This window comes from Spermophilus citellus (genome assembly GCF_964194105.1).
Source record: "Spermophilus citellus genome assembly, chromosome: 8".
NCBI lineage: Eukaryota > Metazoa > Chordata > Mammalia > Rodentia > Sciuridae > Spermophilus > Spermophilus citellus.
In genome coordinates this window covers 6,584,398-6,598,477 of record NC_138189.1, presented here as the reverse complement: position 1 = coordinate 6,598,477, position 14,080 = coordinate 6,584,398, and the positions used below count along the sequence as shown (strand labels likewise).

The 14,080-nt window shown below is 44.7% G+C and overlaps 1 protein-coding gene across 1 annotated transcript in view; it reads left to right on the top strand.

Moving 5' to 3' along the window:
• The window catches only part of CLNK (cytokine dependent hematopoietic cell linker), a gene marked incomplete at its 5' end in the record, with an annotated part of 165,558 nt that extends 152,324 nt beyond the window's left edge, over positions 1-13,234 (top strand). The window contains 4 exon segments of the mRNA XM_081303475.1: positions 1,023-1,156; positions 4,452-4,529; positions 8,082-8,237; positions 12,881-13,234. Of these exon segments, the coding sequence (XP_081159601.1) occupies positions 1,023-1,156; positions 4,452-4,529; positions 8,082-8,237; positions 12,881-13,027 (515 nt within the window). The 3' untranslated portion in view covers positions 13,028-13,234.
• Between the last annotated feature and the right edge of the window lie 846 nt (positions 13,235-14,080).

Below are 14,080 nucleotides of genomic sequence, written 5' to 3'. Positions count from 1 at the left end.
CAAGTTTCAACTACCTCCCAATTGCCTCATGTCCTAGGGACCAAGCCTTCAACACCTGGGCTTTGGAAGACATTTAAGACCCAAACCATAACAACATGTGATAATACTTTTATTTTTTTTTAATTTATTTTTTTTAAAGAAAGAGTGAGAGAGAGAGAGAATTTTAATATTTATTTTTTAGTATTTGGCGGACACAACATCTTTGTTGGTATGTGGTGCTGAGGATCGAATCCGGGCCGCACGCATGCCAGGCGAGTGTGCTACCGCTTGAGCCACATCCCCAGCCCCATATACTTTTAAAGTTACACTTTTGCAAGTGACACCACCAATCTCACCAGAAAAGTCTGTTGGGATGCTCTTACGTCACAGAGGCAGAAGCAAGCTTTCCCTGATTCCAATCTGCACTTGCAAAGTCTAAATTTATGATTAGCAACAAATGCTGCCCCTTTTTCCCATGAAGTGATAAGTTCACTTTCTTCATTTAAAAAAAAAATACTTGCCAACTACTTAAGTTTGAATAGCCAAGGTGAGCCTATCAGTCATTCGTTCGAGTTTAAAAAGTGGCGTTTCATTTTTTTGAAGTTATTATTTCAATTTTTTAAATGGTATTTCCTGAGTTGTGAATGAGCTTGGCATGTTTTAGAAACTGAACAGAGTTCATTACGGCCAGAACAGAGCGGGCGATGTGGAGGAGGGTGAGGATGGAGAGAGCTTTAGAACACAAGGAAGAAGTTTTGCTCTTGTTCCAGGGAGGAAGGGAATCATGGGAGGATTTTGAAACAGGAAGTGGTAAAGTCAGAATGACATTTTTAAAAGATTACTCCGGGTGCCCTGTGGAGAGAGGGAAAGAGGTGAAAGCTGAAGCTAGAGAAAGTGCAGAGGGGGCAGCCCTCGAGGAGAGGAGGTGGGTGCAGCCAGGACAGTGGCCACAGATGGGCAGTGGGAGGATCCTTGCCTCGTGCAGGGGAGGCAGGCTGAGCTGGTAATGCCGTCACACTCTGCAGTGACTTCTCTCTTCCCAGATGATGAGGGCAGCATGCAGGCCTGCTCTGCCCAGAGGTGCCAGTCCCCTGCCAGCCACGGCCCTCCTGGAAACACACTGCCCCATCCAGACACAAGCTGGAGAGAACCTTTTCCAGCCCCATCTGATGAGAAGGTAAGCCAGACACTTCTTCACCTCGTCCTTCTGGGTGTAAGTTGCATCTGAAGAGAGCTTCAGCGGGCAATGCCCAAGAGGGGGTTATTGTGATTAGCATTGATTTGTTTCCTTTATGGCTACATATTTGGGGTTCAACATTTCTAAAAGTATTTTCTGTACTATTGTTTCATCAGTTTCTTCAAGCTGTGTGTTTCCAGATTCTCAACTATTTTTGTTCATTAATCCATAAAATAGAGATGATTGGACTCGTGGAGGTTAAATAATCTTGTGGGGATTTAACTAGGATTTGCATATGGCAATTCTTTCTCAAACGAAATATTCACATATCACACACTCACTTCACTGACCAGTCCAATGAACATTTCCTGGGCACTTATGTACCAAGCAGTGTACTAGAGGCTATGGTCCCTGTCCCAGAAGAGACCTACAGAGGGGAGAGATGGCAAAGTTCTGTCTTTCATCTCTTTCCTGTTCTGGCTGTAAAACCAGCTCCACTCATTGGATCCACTCCCTCTGGGACCAGTCTGCACTCAGCTGTGTGGAGGAAGAGCTTGCTTTGTAGCTGGTGTGCCCTTCTCTCCTCACCTGTGACGTCACTCATCACAGGTTGTCCATGCAGCGTGGACAGATGCACTTTGTCTGGTGTGCATCCCATGCTCCTGTATCGTTCATCAATTTGCCAAGGATGGTAGGCAGAAGCAGAGCATGTGGGCACCTCTGGTCCACTCCTCATACTCCCTGCACCATCTCAAAGGCCTTTGTTGTCCTTATACTTAACATTAATTCCAACCTAATTCTAAAAGTTGTCTTTTACTCTTAATTTAGACTCAGGAAAATCACTGCCCTCACATCTTCTATTGACCCTTCCCCTGTACCTGGACGCCTTTCACTCTGCCATCCCTGTAAGCATGGGATCCTGGGTTCTAACTGGATCTCACCCAAGGTCAAGCCCATCAGGGTTCCTTAGGGGCAGAAGAGTGGCTCAGACTAGAACAGGATGTTCCCTGCTTTCAATTATTTACTGCCAACCATGGTATTTACTTAATAATCTACTTTAAGTAGACTGTTTTCCTTTTGAATCACTACTCTAAATAAATTTTTTTAAAAAAATTGTATTCCATGCCATGGATAGGAAGCAATCTTAAAACTAATTCTACTTCCCAGTATTTCCCCCAAAAGGATTGAAAGCAGTCATACAGATATGCGTACACTCATGTTCATAATGAAACTATTGATAATAGCTAGCAGATGTAAAGAACCTAAATGTCCATTGACAGATGAATGGATAAGCAAAATGTTGTGCGCGCGCACACACACACACACACACACACACACACACATGCAAATTATTCAGCTCCAATAAGGAATGAAGTTCTGACACGTGGTACAATGTGAATCAATTTTGAAAACAGTGTGTGAGTGAAATTCAACAGACACTGAAGGACAATGTGTGTTTCCTCTATACGAGGGACCTAGAGAAATCAAACTCATAGAGGCCAAAGGACTGGAGAGGTAAGGGTCATAGTTGTTGTTAATGGGTGCAGTTTCACTTGCGGAGAATGAAAGAGTCTTGGAGATGCATAACGTGAAAACGGTTTGGAAGTAAGTGTAGTTAATGCCTTTGAATCATCACTTAAATGGCAAATTTTTACATTATTTTATCACAACTTATTTTTAGAATCATTGCAACAGAAACAAAAGTGGGCAATGAAATCATAGCAGGATCTCGAAGCCTGCCACTGGCTATCAGCAAAAGAGTTTCTCTTATGTTAAAGGAGAGATTAAAAATGTCGGAGATATTAAAGACATGCACAAAAATGAAATGTTCCTCTTGAATTACTCAGAAGTCTAGAAAGAGAACTGAAGGGCAACACTGCTCCTACCCTCCTAATGCCAAGTGGAGCAATGCCTGCACCTCGGGCCCCTCCCGACCACACCTGGAGACACACAGGCCTAGAAAATTCTACACATCCTCCAACTTGAACAAATAAATCAGCATAGCTAAAAGTGCACCATGAAGGAGCCCTGCCAAGCCCCAGGCTGGCCAAGAGCACCCCAGACTTCAGACAGCTCACACTGCAGCAGGAGGTAGGGTCCCAAGCCACCTCCTGCCGGGAACCTATCACATGGTTTTGAGACAGAGTAACATACTGGGTTATCTTCTGGACCCTCCCAGCACCTACTCTCCCTGGGGCTGTGGACGAGGTGAAGTTATGTAATACAAAGGAGGCCTCAAATAAGAGGTGACTGTGGGTCCCAATCTTGATGGAAGAGAATGGACAAGCTGGGTAACAGCAAGTGAGAACAGGAGGGGTTCTGGGCGCAGGTCTAAAGCTGGGTTTCTAGGAACAGCAAGCTCATCTGGCTGCCAGACTCACATCCTGAGATGGTGGCAGGAAAGGAAGCGGCAGGTGGGCACTTGTGCAGGCCTGCTGATGCCCTCCAGGTATGTGGATTGGGTTTACTGGGAGGGCCAGACTCCAACCAAGTCACCAAAGACCCAGGGTTGTGTCCTTAAGTCTTACCAGCCACGTGGCAGGTTTTGACTTCCTGAGCCTCCACCGTCCCTCTACTAACGCCAACACTACCTGTCATGCCTGTTTCACAGGAATAGTGTGGGGATGGCCTGGGACACTAAATAAGAAGGGCCTTGTAGAGGGGTCACCCAATTTTTTGATCCTTGGAATTCTCTGTCAGAATTGCAGGTCCGTGGTTTGTCTTTCCAATTGTCCTTTCTTCACCTTGTTGTGGGGGATTTCACCATCAAAAGAATCTAAAACCATTTATCAGTGATGTAAATAAAGCAGTGTGGGATAAGGAGAAAATCTCAGCCCCACCATATGGCTGCAGGCAAGTGGCATAAGACACTCCATCCACACCCCTCTCCTGCCTTGCTGCCTTCGTGATGGCCAGGAGAGCTGGGCTCCTCAAACGATATCCGTCCCCCCTCAATCAGCTTCAGCAGGGTCTCGAAGCCTGAGAGACGGAGGGTCTATTATCCACACTGAGGGCAGAGCCAGAGACTCTTTCCACTGACTCCCAAAGACAAGCATCTCTCCCTCCTGTCAACCTCAGAATCCCCAGCTGAGGTTATTTTTTCTGTGTCTTTTTTCTCCAAGCAGCTGTGGGCATCTCCAGGTTCAAGGACAGGATTTCATGTGCTGGATTTCTACTACACAGTCACCTGTAACTGGGCACTGGTAGAACAAAATACAATTAGAGTGAACTCACTGGTAGGTAGAACCCCCCTTTGGTGCTCCCTAACATGTCCTTCCTGGAACCTGTCCTGTAGGAAGTCCAGCACTACGAGTGGTACGTTGGACAGTACAGTCGCCAGGCCGTAGAAGAGGCGTTAATGAAGGAGAACAAGGTAACACATTCTGCAGGGGCCGTCACTGGTGACACAGTGGCCTTATGCTTTTCTGCTCTAGGTCATAGGCTGTGACAAGCAGCACAGTTCCTGCATCACCCTGAACGTCTCAGTGTTGGGAGGTGGCCATTGGAAAGGGGATTTAAAAGGGGACAGTTTCAGATCTACAACTCGGTTTTGCCACTTTCCAGCTATGTGACTTTCTCGAGTTCCTAAATAGCCTTACCTGTAGATTTTTTTTTTATTTATAAACTGAAAAATACTAAAATCAACCCCAAGGAAGTTTGGAGATCAAATGTGGAAACACTGGAAGGTTCCTCCTGGATTCCTCAAGTCCCATCTCCTTGCTCAAGGTCTGCCTAAGGCACATCGGGTCTTTATGTTTCACTTCTTCCGGAAAGGAACAGGGACCATGAATGCTGCATGTCAGCACGTGACAGGTTAGGCTGCAGTAACACACTATCCCGGGGTCTCAGTCATTTAACATAACCAAATATCATTTCTCCTTTGCACTCCACGTTTAAGACAGGTCTGTTTAGGTAGATCCGGCTGCTGGCCGTGCCGTCTCCATGGTGTGCCTCCACCTTTACATTCTAGATCTTTGCACTTCCTCTCCGAAGTAATGACTTCACCTCTGCTCACATATCATTGACCAAATTCACATGATCAAACCTAACCTCAAAGAGGATGGGGAAGTACAAACCTACCATGTAGCCAAAAAGAAAAGAACTAGAATATCTGCAATCAGATCAAATGACTACCGTAACCACCCTCACAAAGCAAATAGTTATCATGCAACTACTATGTGCAGAGAACATAGTAGGTGGCTTAAAAGTGATATAAAGTTTATCAAGACTAATTCAACATCAAAACCTATCCTCAACTAACCGGTTCAGTGGTCATTATTGAGTAAGGAAAAAAAAATATGAGTCAGTTAATCACTGAATAAATATGATGGGTCTCCAATAAATTTTAATAAAACATCATTCTCAGAATGGGTAGATCAATCAATAAGTTATATATATTTCTATGATAAACACAATCATGGCCCACCCCAAGATGTCCACCTCCTAATCTCTAGAACCTGTGAATGTCACTTTATATGGAAAACAGGACTTTGTGGATGAGATTAAGTTGGGGATCTTGATGTGAAGTGGTCATCCTGGGCTAACTAACTGGGCCCAGAATCATCACAAGGGTCTTTATAAGAGGGAGCAGGGTCAGAGAGGAGATCTGGTGATAGAAGTCTAGGTCACACTGATGGGGAGACGTGAGCTGGGAATTCTAGCTGCCTTTAGAAACTGAAAAGGTCGTGGAATAGGATTTTCCCTATTGCTTCAAGCCACAGAGATCCACATTAGACTCCAGACTTCCAGAGCTGTTAGAGAACATATTTGTGTTTTAATACAGGTGCCAGTAAAGTATTCTGAGCATATCAGGAATAAATGGAACCATCCCGTTTCCTGGATGAGGAGACAGAGGCTAAGCCAAGGGCTGTGTCACAAAGGAAGAAGTGGCAGAACCTGTATTCAAGATCAGTGTCCTTTTCACTAATCCTCAGATGCCTCTGGGAGGCACTGCAGTCTTCACAGCTGGATGGGGAGCCACAGTGCCCGGGTGACACCCACCTCAAGGACCTCCCCTTCCACTAAACAGGCTGTGCTGGCCTCTGCTGGGTAGAGTGGCAAGGACAGGGAAGGTAGACTCCAGCGTGGACTCCCTCCTTGGCTGGTCAGTGCCAAATGCACACTGCACCCTTGGAGGACCTGCACGTGGAGCCCAGGTGTAGACCATGCTAGAAAAGCAACGTGCACGTCACCAGATGCCCCTCTGACAATGTTTCACTTGGACATGCAGTAAACGGCCCTCCCTCCCCTTTGCGCCTGCCTCTGCTTCTTCCCAAGAAGCATGGAGGGAAGAAATAATCTAAGATGAATGACTTCATGATTTCCTTAGCATAGTTTCCTTTTCTGTTTGTTTCAGTCGTGTCAAAATGTGTTTCCGATTTATGGAAGATAATTTAATTTAAGCTGAGGGATTGCCCAGATTTCTTTTGACAAATTCAATGTAGAGTTTAAGATGATAAACCCATAACTTGGCCGGGAGCCTTGGCCCCCTCTCCCTGTCTGATCTTTGGCAATGCTCTGTGCTGGAGTATTAAGGTTTCAATTATGGATGAGTGCTTTATGCAGAACAAGTTCCAGAAAAATTCCTCAATCACACTTTATGTGCTTGGAGCCTGGAGTATGTAAAGAGCAAGAATCTGGGTTAGACTCTTAGGTTTTCTATTGACTGACTGATGCTTTAGGAAGTTCACTTAAGCTCTTAGGCCTCAATTCCCTTTACCTTCTAAAGTGACGTTAAAATACCTGTCCCTCAGAGTTAATGTAAAGATGAAGAAGTGTATGTGAAGGGCTGGGCACCTCAAGAGCTACTCAGTAAACCTTAGCTGCCTGCCGTGTAGCGTAATAGGTCTCTATAAATTTAATGTATTTGTGGCATGTAGAGCACTGTATAGTACTTTTACCATTATTACATATATTAACATCTATAACTATGAATTTCAATTATAGATAATTATATATAAATACTATATACAACACAGGCCTATGAACAGATATTATATAGCTATTACAGATATCATATGCAGCCTATATAGACAAAATACTACATACAATCCATACCTATAGAGATATTATATATAGCCTATATGAAGACACAATACTATATATAACCCATGTCTATATATCTTATAGAGAGACACATAAAGTAATTATTGTATATAAAAACCTATATCTAAAATATTTATCTTCAGTCATTTATACCTCTCTACACAGTAGTCCATACAATCAGCTGCAGCCTTCCCACCATGTAAATGATGCAAGATAACCATCAAGGGGGCCTGGGTTCAGGAGGACCGCTCCCTTCCTCAGCCTTTCACCACCGGACCATCTTCCTGAGCGTGTCCCTGGAGTGTGCCTGATCACTGTGACCCGTGGCCAGATCTCAGCCCTTGGACCCCTTGATCTTGTTCACCTTCTGGAAACCCTCTCTTTCTACCACGCTTGGGGGACCCCAAAGCTCCTGGTTTTCCTTCTTCTCTGGGCAGATTTCCTTCCTTGCCCTGACTTTGCCTCCGCCTCACCCCCGGTGGATCCCATCCTCTCACAGGTCTCTCCACTTATTTTGTATTCAGCTGCTCAAAGCCCCCTGCTTCTATGGGGGACCCTGGTCCTCATTGCCATCTCCAAGGCTGATTACTTAGGTTAAAATCTTCCCCTCTCAGCTGATGTTGGCTTGACTCTCTCTAAGCCCCAAGCAGCAGGCAGAACCGGAAACAGGAGGTTGGTGACAGAGGCAAGGACAGCATGTCAGAGGGCCGGGAGGGCTGTCTGCTCAATAAAAACATACTGCATTAAATTCCATAAACAACAGTTTTGCCCAAAACTAAACCCATATGGGAATCTAACCCTCAGGAACATTCCTTGTTGTCATTACACGGGCAGGACACTGGTGTACCTGGAGAGATGACCATTATTCCTTTTGCTTCAGGATGGTACTTTCTTGGTCCGAGACCATTCCACAAAATCCAAGGCAGAGCCCTATGTTCTGGTGGTGTTTTATGGGAACAAAGTCTACAATGTGAAAATCCGCTTCCTGGAGAAGAGTCAGCAGTTCGCACTGGGGACCGGGCTCCGAGGAGATGAGGTGCGTGCAACTGACCTGGGGCCCTTGCTCAGGCTGGCAGCAGCAAATACAGGTAGAGTCTGGAGGATGCTGCATCCCCGGCGCCCTGAATAAGCGCATGGTGAGTGAGCAGACCAGTGCATGTGCCCGCCACACCCAGCCAGGGTGAGAACGCCTGCTTCAAAACCAAGAGACGAGAGGCTAGTTCTCACCGTGTGGTGAGGACTGGCCAGTGGATGAAGGCCAAACACCCAACAGTGCAGGGACTCACCACAAATGTTAGTTACTATATTTTCATTATTTTTAATGAGTTCTTTTAATAACTAGAATATCACCCCTCTCTGATGAACACTGATTGTGCATGGACTTGCCAGCTCCGATTCTCTTTATCCTTCTACATCTCTTCCAGCCCATAGAAATTTCTCATTTTTAAGAAAAGCATTCTATGATTTATAAATGCTTGGGCTAAAAGGCTCCTCTTCCTTAGAGAATACAGGATGTGGATGTCATGTGGATGTCATGGAGCTACTCCAATTATGGCCATCAAGGACCCTTAGGAACCCAATGCCTATTTAAAAAAAAAAAAAAACCCTTTTGATGAACCCATAATTTTCTCTCCTTTGTGTCCTCTAAACATGGATTTCCTTTTCATGTATTTGCTGACCTCCTCCTTGCATTTGCTCTGCATTGGCACCACTCTGAGCAGTGAATAACCATTAACTAACTTGATCCACAGAGTCTTTAGAGCACCCTTCGATCCAGGTGCAGCTGACACCTCCATTTAACAGATGGTGAAACCAAAGCACAGAAATGTTAAGTAACTGGTTCAAGGTCATGGCTAATAAACAGTAACAATGGGAGTCAATATAATCGAAAAAAAATGGCTTCCTCATAAGGTCACAGATAACATCAAGACCTACCCATTTGAAAACAGCCCAGAACAAGTAAGTTAAGATAGTTACTTAACACTTACACGGCGCTCACCGTTTGCTGGACGTTGGATGAGAACTGCAATTATCCTCCTTGAGAGAAGCTGTCCCTGGCCCTTTCAATCTGAGCCTTGGCCTTGCTAGAGAAGAAGCTCACATCTTCAAGGAAAGAGAGATGGAGGAATGTGGTGTAGCAAGGCTCTGCTAAGTGCAAGACATCTGCAGGTTCCTGCATCTGTGTTCAGATGGCACTGTTACCACCTCTGCAGGAAATGCATAATGAGAAAAGGGTATTCAAGGACAGTTACTAGTTCACATGCTTTGTAGCTGTCCCCAAGCTCCAGCAGAACCGAACTCATGTCAGGCATGTAGAGGCAGGTGCTTAATAAGCATCATCCAGTCCACCTTGTGTGATCCCTGAAAGCATTTCCTTAGGGCTGTGTGCCCCGGGCCTAGGCAAGGACCATAGGGCTGCAGGAGAAGTATGATCAGGCCCTAGAAAGGCTCTGTCCGTCGGCACCCCTCAATAGCACGAAGGGCGTGCAAATCCCATAGGTACCCAATTCAAACTCCTGAGCCACTCCACTTTGTTATGTATTAAGAAACATGGGTCATGTAATTACCCAGATGCCTATAAATTCATTCCTGAATTCAGATTTAGTGATCATCTGTGGTGTTGGTTTTCCAAGGGTACTATTGTAAATTATCACAATCCGGTGGCTTGAAACAAGAGAAATCTCTCTCCATTCTGGAGGCTAGAGAAAATCAAGGCATCAATGGGGAGGTGATCCCTCCAGAGGCTCCAGGGTGGGCTCCTTCCTCAACCCTGCAACTGCTGGCAACTATGCCATCATCGGCTTCCGTGGCTTGTGGCCCCGCCCTCCCAGTCTCTGCCTGTGTTCACACTGATGGCTCTGCTCCCGCTAAAGTCTCCCAGCACTTCAGGAAACACAGGTTTGCATCCGGGGCCCCAGACAACCTAGGATGAGCTCCTCCTCAAAAGATTCTTAATTTAATACTGGTTTTACCCAATAAAATTAGATTAGCCCTGTGAACATGAAAGGTGATTGCCATCAATTCTGGGACAAGAACATGGACACGGGAAGGGGGGCACCACTTGGCCCACTCTGCCCATTTTCTTATCTATTGGCCAAACATTAATTTTATGCCTGCACCTTGCTAGACTCAGTGCTCCATCCTGGGAACAGACTAGAGAAAGGTAGAGTCCCTGCCACCCAGGGACACCGTGTTCACCTGTGCCTACCTATGCAGGCACCTAAGCAACAGTGAGACTGGCTCAGTACCTGTCCTGGCCAGCCAGGGAGGCACCTGCCCTAAGCAACCTGTGGAGCTTTACCTGCTGCTGAACACCAACCCTTATTTAAGCTTTAAAAGTCCTGTTAGTCGGCATTCTGGGAAAGATGAAAGAAGACAGCGATTTCAATCACTGGTCCCTCGGCAAGTGATTACAAGTTTCTGAAAATTCAATGTTTACTTGATAAATTAAATTTCAAAGACTAAGATGAACAATGAACCATGGGTTTATTTCTCACTACTCCTATCATTTTATTTCACCTCATCTCTCTTGGCCTTTCCCCCACCACTGACACCCCTCCTCCTTTTATTTCCATGTGAGTACTTGACTTTTTTAGCAAGAAAAAAATGAAACATGTATGATAAACACAATACAAAAGATAAACACAACAGAGCTAAACTTTAAGGTCCAATATTAAACCATGCGTGGCTTAATAAATATTACAGGCATGTGCCTGTAATCCCAACAACTCAGGAGGCAGAGGCAGGAGGATCACAAGATTGAGGTCAGTCTCAGCACCACATAAAAATAGAATGAAGATATTGTGTCCACCTAAAACTAAAAAACAAATATTAAAAAAAAATTTTTAAATCTAAAAAGTGCTGGGGATGTTGCTCAGTGGTAAATCACCCTGATCCTCAACTAGTAAAAAAAGAAACAATATCTAATATTAGGATGTCATTTACTGTCCCACTGAAAAAATAATGATTTCATATAAAAGTAATAATTATAACCTTTTCTAAAAATCTCTTTGGGGGCAACATTTCAGTTGTGGGCATGTCACTAGAAGTCAATAATAAATGACAACCTGATTAACTGTACCTGCCTTGCTTCCTGCTACTTATTATAATTATGGTGCCATATAAAACATTATCCACTTAGTAGATCATTAAAACGATTATTATTGAGTTCATTATTTGAGGGCAAGCCTAAGGAAAAGAGAAAACAGAAATTAAGTCTAAGTATCTTGTACCCTTTCAGCCTTTGACAGTGTCTGTGGCAGGGTTTTCAACCAGGTAACCCATGTCTCAGCTTGTCTCAGTCTGTTTGGGATGCTATAATAAAATCCTATAGAACTGGTAGCTTACAAACAACAAAAACTTCTTTCTCCCAGTTCCAGAATCTGGGAAGTCTAAGATCAAGGTAGACCCAGTGTCTGCCGAGGACTTACTTCCTGGTTCATAGATGGTGCCTTTTCACTCTGATCTCACACGACGGAAAGGTCTCTCTGGGATCTCTACAGTAGGGACATGAACCCCATTCATGAGGGTGCCATACTCATGACCTGATCACTTCCCCAAAGCCTCACTTCTTAATACCATCACGTTGTGGGTGAGGATTTCAACATATGAGTTCTGTCCTATTCCCAGAAGAATGAAGCTCCATTCCTGCCCTGGCCCCCCAGCTGTGTGACTCTGAGGAAGTCAATATATTCTCCGAGCTGTAATCCCCTTAGCTCTTCAGGAAAGATCATTCCGCCTGCTCTGCTCACCTCAGGGGCTTGCAGAGGACGATTGGGTGGAGGCAGAGAGAACAAGTCTTCCCAACTACCTTCAAATGTTGCCCTTAGGAACTCGTCCAAACCCACCCATCAGAATGTCTGCATAGTTCTGCACAAGTCTTCCCAGCACCCGTCCTTGACTGGGCTCTGTACGTCTGTTTTTCATGTCTCAATACCTTCGCTGTGACTTATTTAGGATCACTGATCACACAAAGCCCTTTTCAAGTCTGTACTCTGAACAAAACACCTCCTGGTTCCCCAAAACGTGAAATAACCTTACTTCCCATTGCACTGCTACAGCACTTTGTATCTCTGGAAACTGAACTCTGCAGTCGCCTCCCCGTTTCATAAGAAGCCCAGGGAGGACAGCCAGACTGGCCAAGGACCAGTGGCCCCGTAGTTGTCACCACTCGTCTTTGCTAACTACAACTCCTGAGGACAAGAGGGCTGGCAGGAAGGAAAGCACCAGAAGCACTTCCCATCCTTTCCTGGGCTCCAGCCATGTCCTCCCTTCTGGCTGGGCGCAGGTAGGGTCGAGGCTAGGAGGCAGCAGAGGCGCCATGATACTTGCTACATCATCAGCCCACCTGAGTCCTTCCGCCTGGGAAGGCTGCGACAGGAGGGTGGTCCTTGGTCAGCAGGTCTGAGTCCAGGAAAGGCTCTGTGGGAGGAAACATGAAGAGCTGCTTAGGGCGAACACCTTTGTCACTTCCTCTCACCTGCTCATCTTACCAATCACCCTTCAAGACCTTCTTTGCCAAATCCTTAAAAAAAAAAAAAAAATCACTCTAACCTCTCTTTATATATGAAAATTGTGAGACGAGGTACCCTTGTCCCTGAATAAAAGAGAGCACCTTAGGTACAGTGTAACCAGACACAAAAATGTTAAAAACCATTACCTCTCCTTTGTGTGTTGCAGAAGTTTGATTCCGTGGAAGACATCATTGAATACTACCAGTATTTTCCTATTACACTCATCGATGGCAAAGATAAAACCGGAGTCCACAGGGAGCAATGCTACCTCACCCAGCCGCTAACCCTCCCTGGACACTTCCCGCCTGGCTAGCCTGGTCCTTGCTTCCTCCTTGTTCATTGAAGTCAATGTGTGTGTCGTTTTGCATTTATCTCAAAAGATTATTTTTTTGTGTATTTAGAGATGACTTTTTTGACTTTGTAAAAAAAAAAAAGTAAACGTTCTATGATGCATGGAAATTGGAAAGATCAAACATGATTTTGAAAGTTGAAACAGAAATGTGTATAACATGCAAGGATAAAAACCAGCCTCTTACAAGTATTTTCTAAACAACAATAAAAAACTATCAACAGGGTATTATGCTCATGTTGCAGCAAAGGCTGCAAGAAGGTATTCCTTAAAGACTTGCAGTTGGCCGGAGCATGACTAGATGAAATGAGGTTCCCAAACCTGCCTCTCCACAAGGTGCTGAGCTGGCTTTTGTCTCAGAATTGCTTGGGGTTTGCACATTTACAATGTTCAGACAATTCTTTGTGCTAAAAACTTTGAGGAATGTTAGTTCTACTTTATTATTAATCCAGAAAATTCTTTTATAGGGATAAAATGTGCTATGAGAAACAAGAGCACTTGTGATTATCAGCTGAAGGACAGAAACTGCAAACATTTCGACTATGGTGTGAAATGTCCACAGGGCCAGTGCCTAGCAGGCTCTGTTTACCATAACTCTGAGACAAACAGAACTAGTAAATTCATAGTAAGGAGCTCAGACCACATCCCATTCCAACCTTAAGGTGAGCATATATCTGAGTAAAAAAAAAAAAAATGTTTTTAAACAAATCCAATAATGGTTCAAAGATACGGAATTACTGTCCTCAAATTAGTGCTGATTCTTGCAGTGACATTGCATATCAAGACATTGCCTCCTCTCAAGACAAACAGGATTTAATGTGATTCCTGTTTTGCAATACAGATAAGGGAGTGAAGGTTCAAAGAAGTTATTGATCTCCCTCAATATAAGAATGAGCCAGTGGGGTGTAGTGGAGCACACCTGTAATCCCAGTGGCTCCAGAGGCTGAGGCAGGTGGATCACAAGTTCAAAAACCAGCCTTAGCAACTTAGCAAAGTCCTAAGCAACTTAGTGAGACC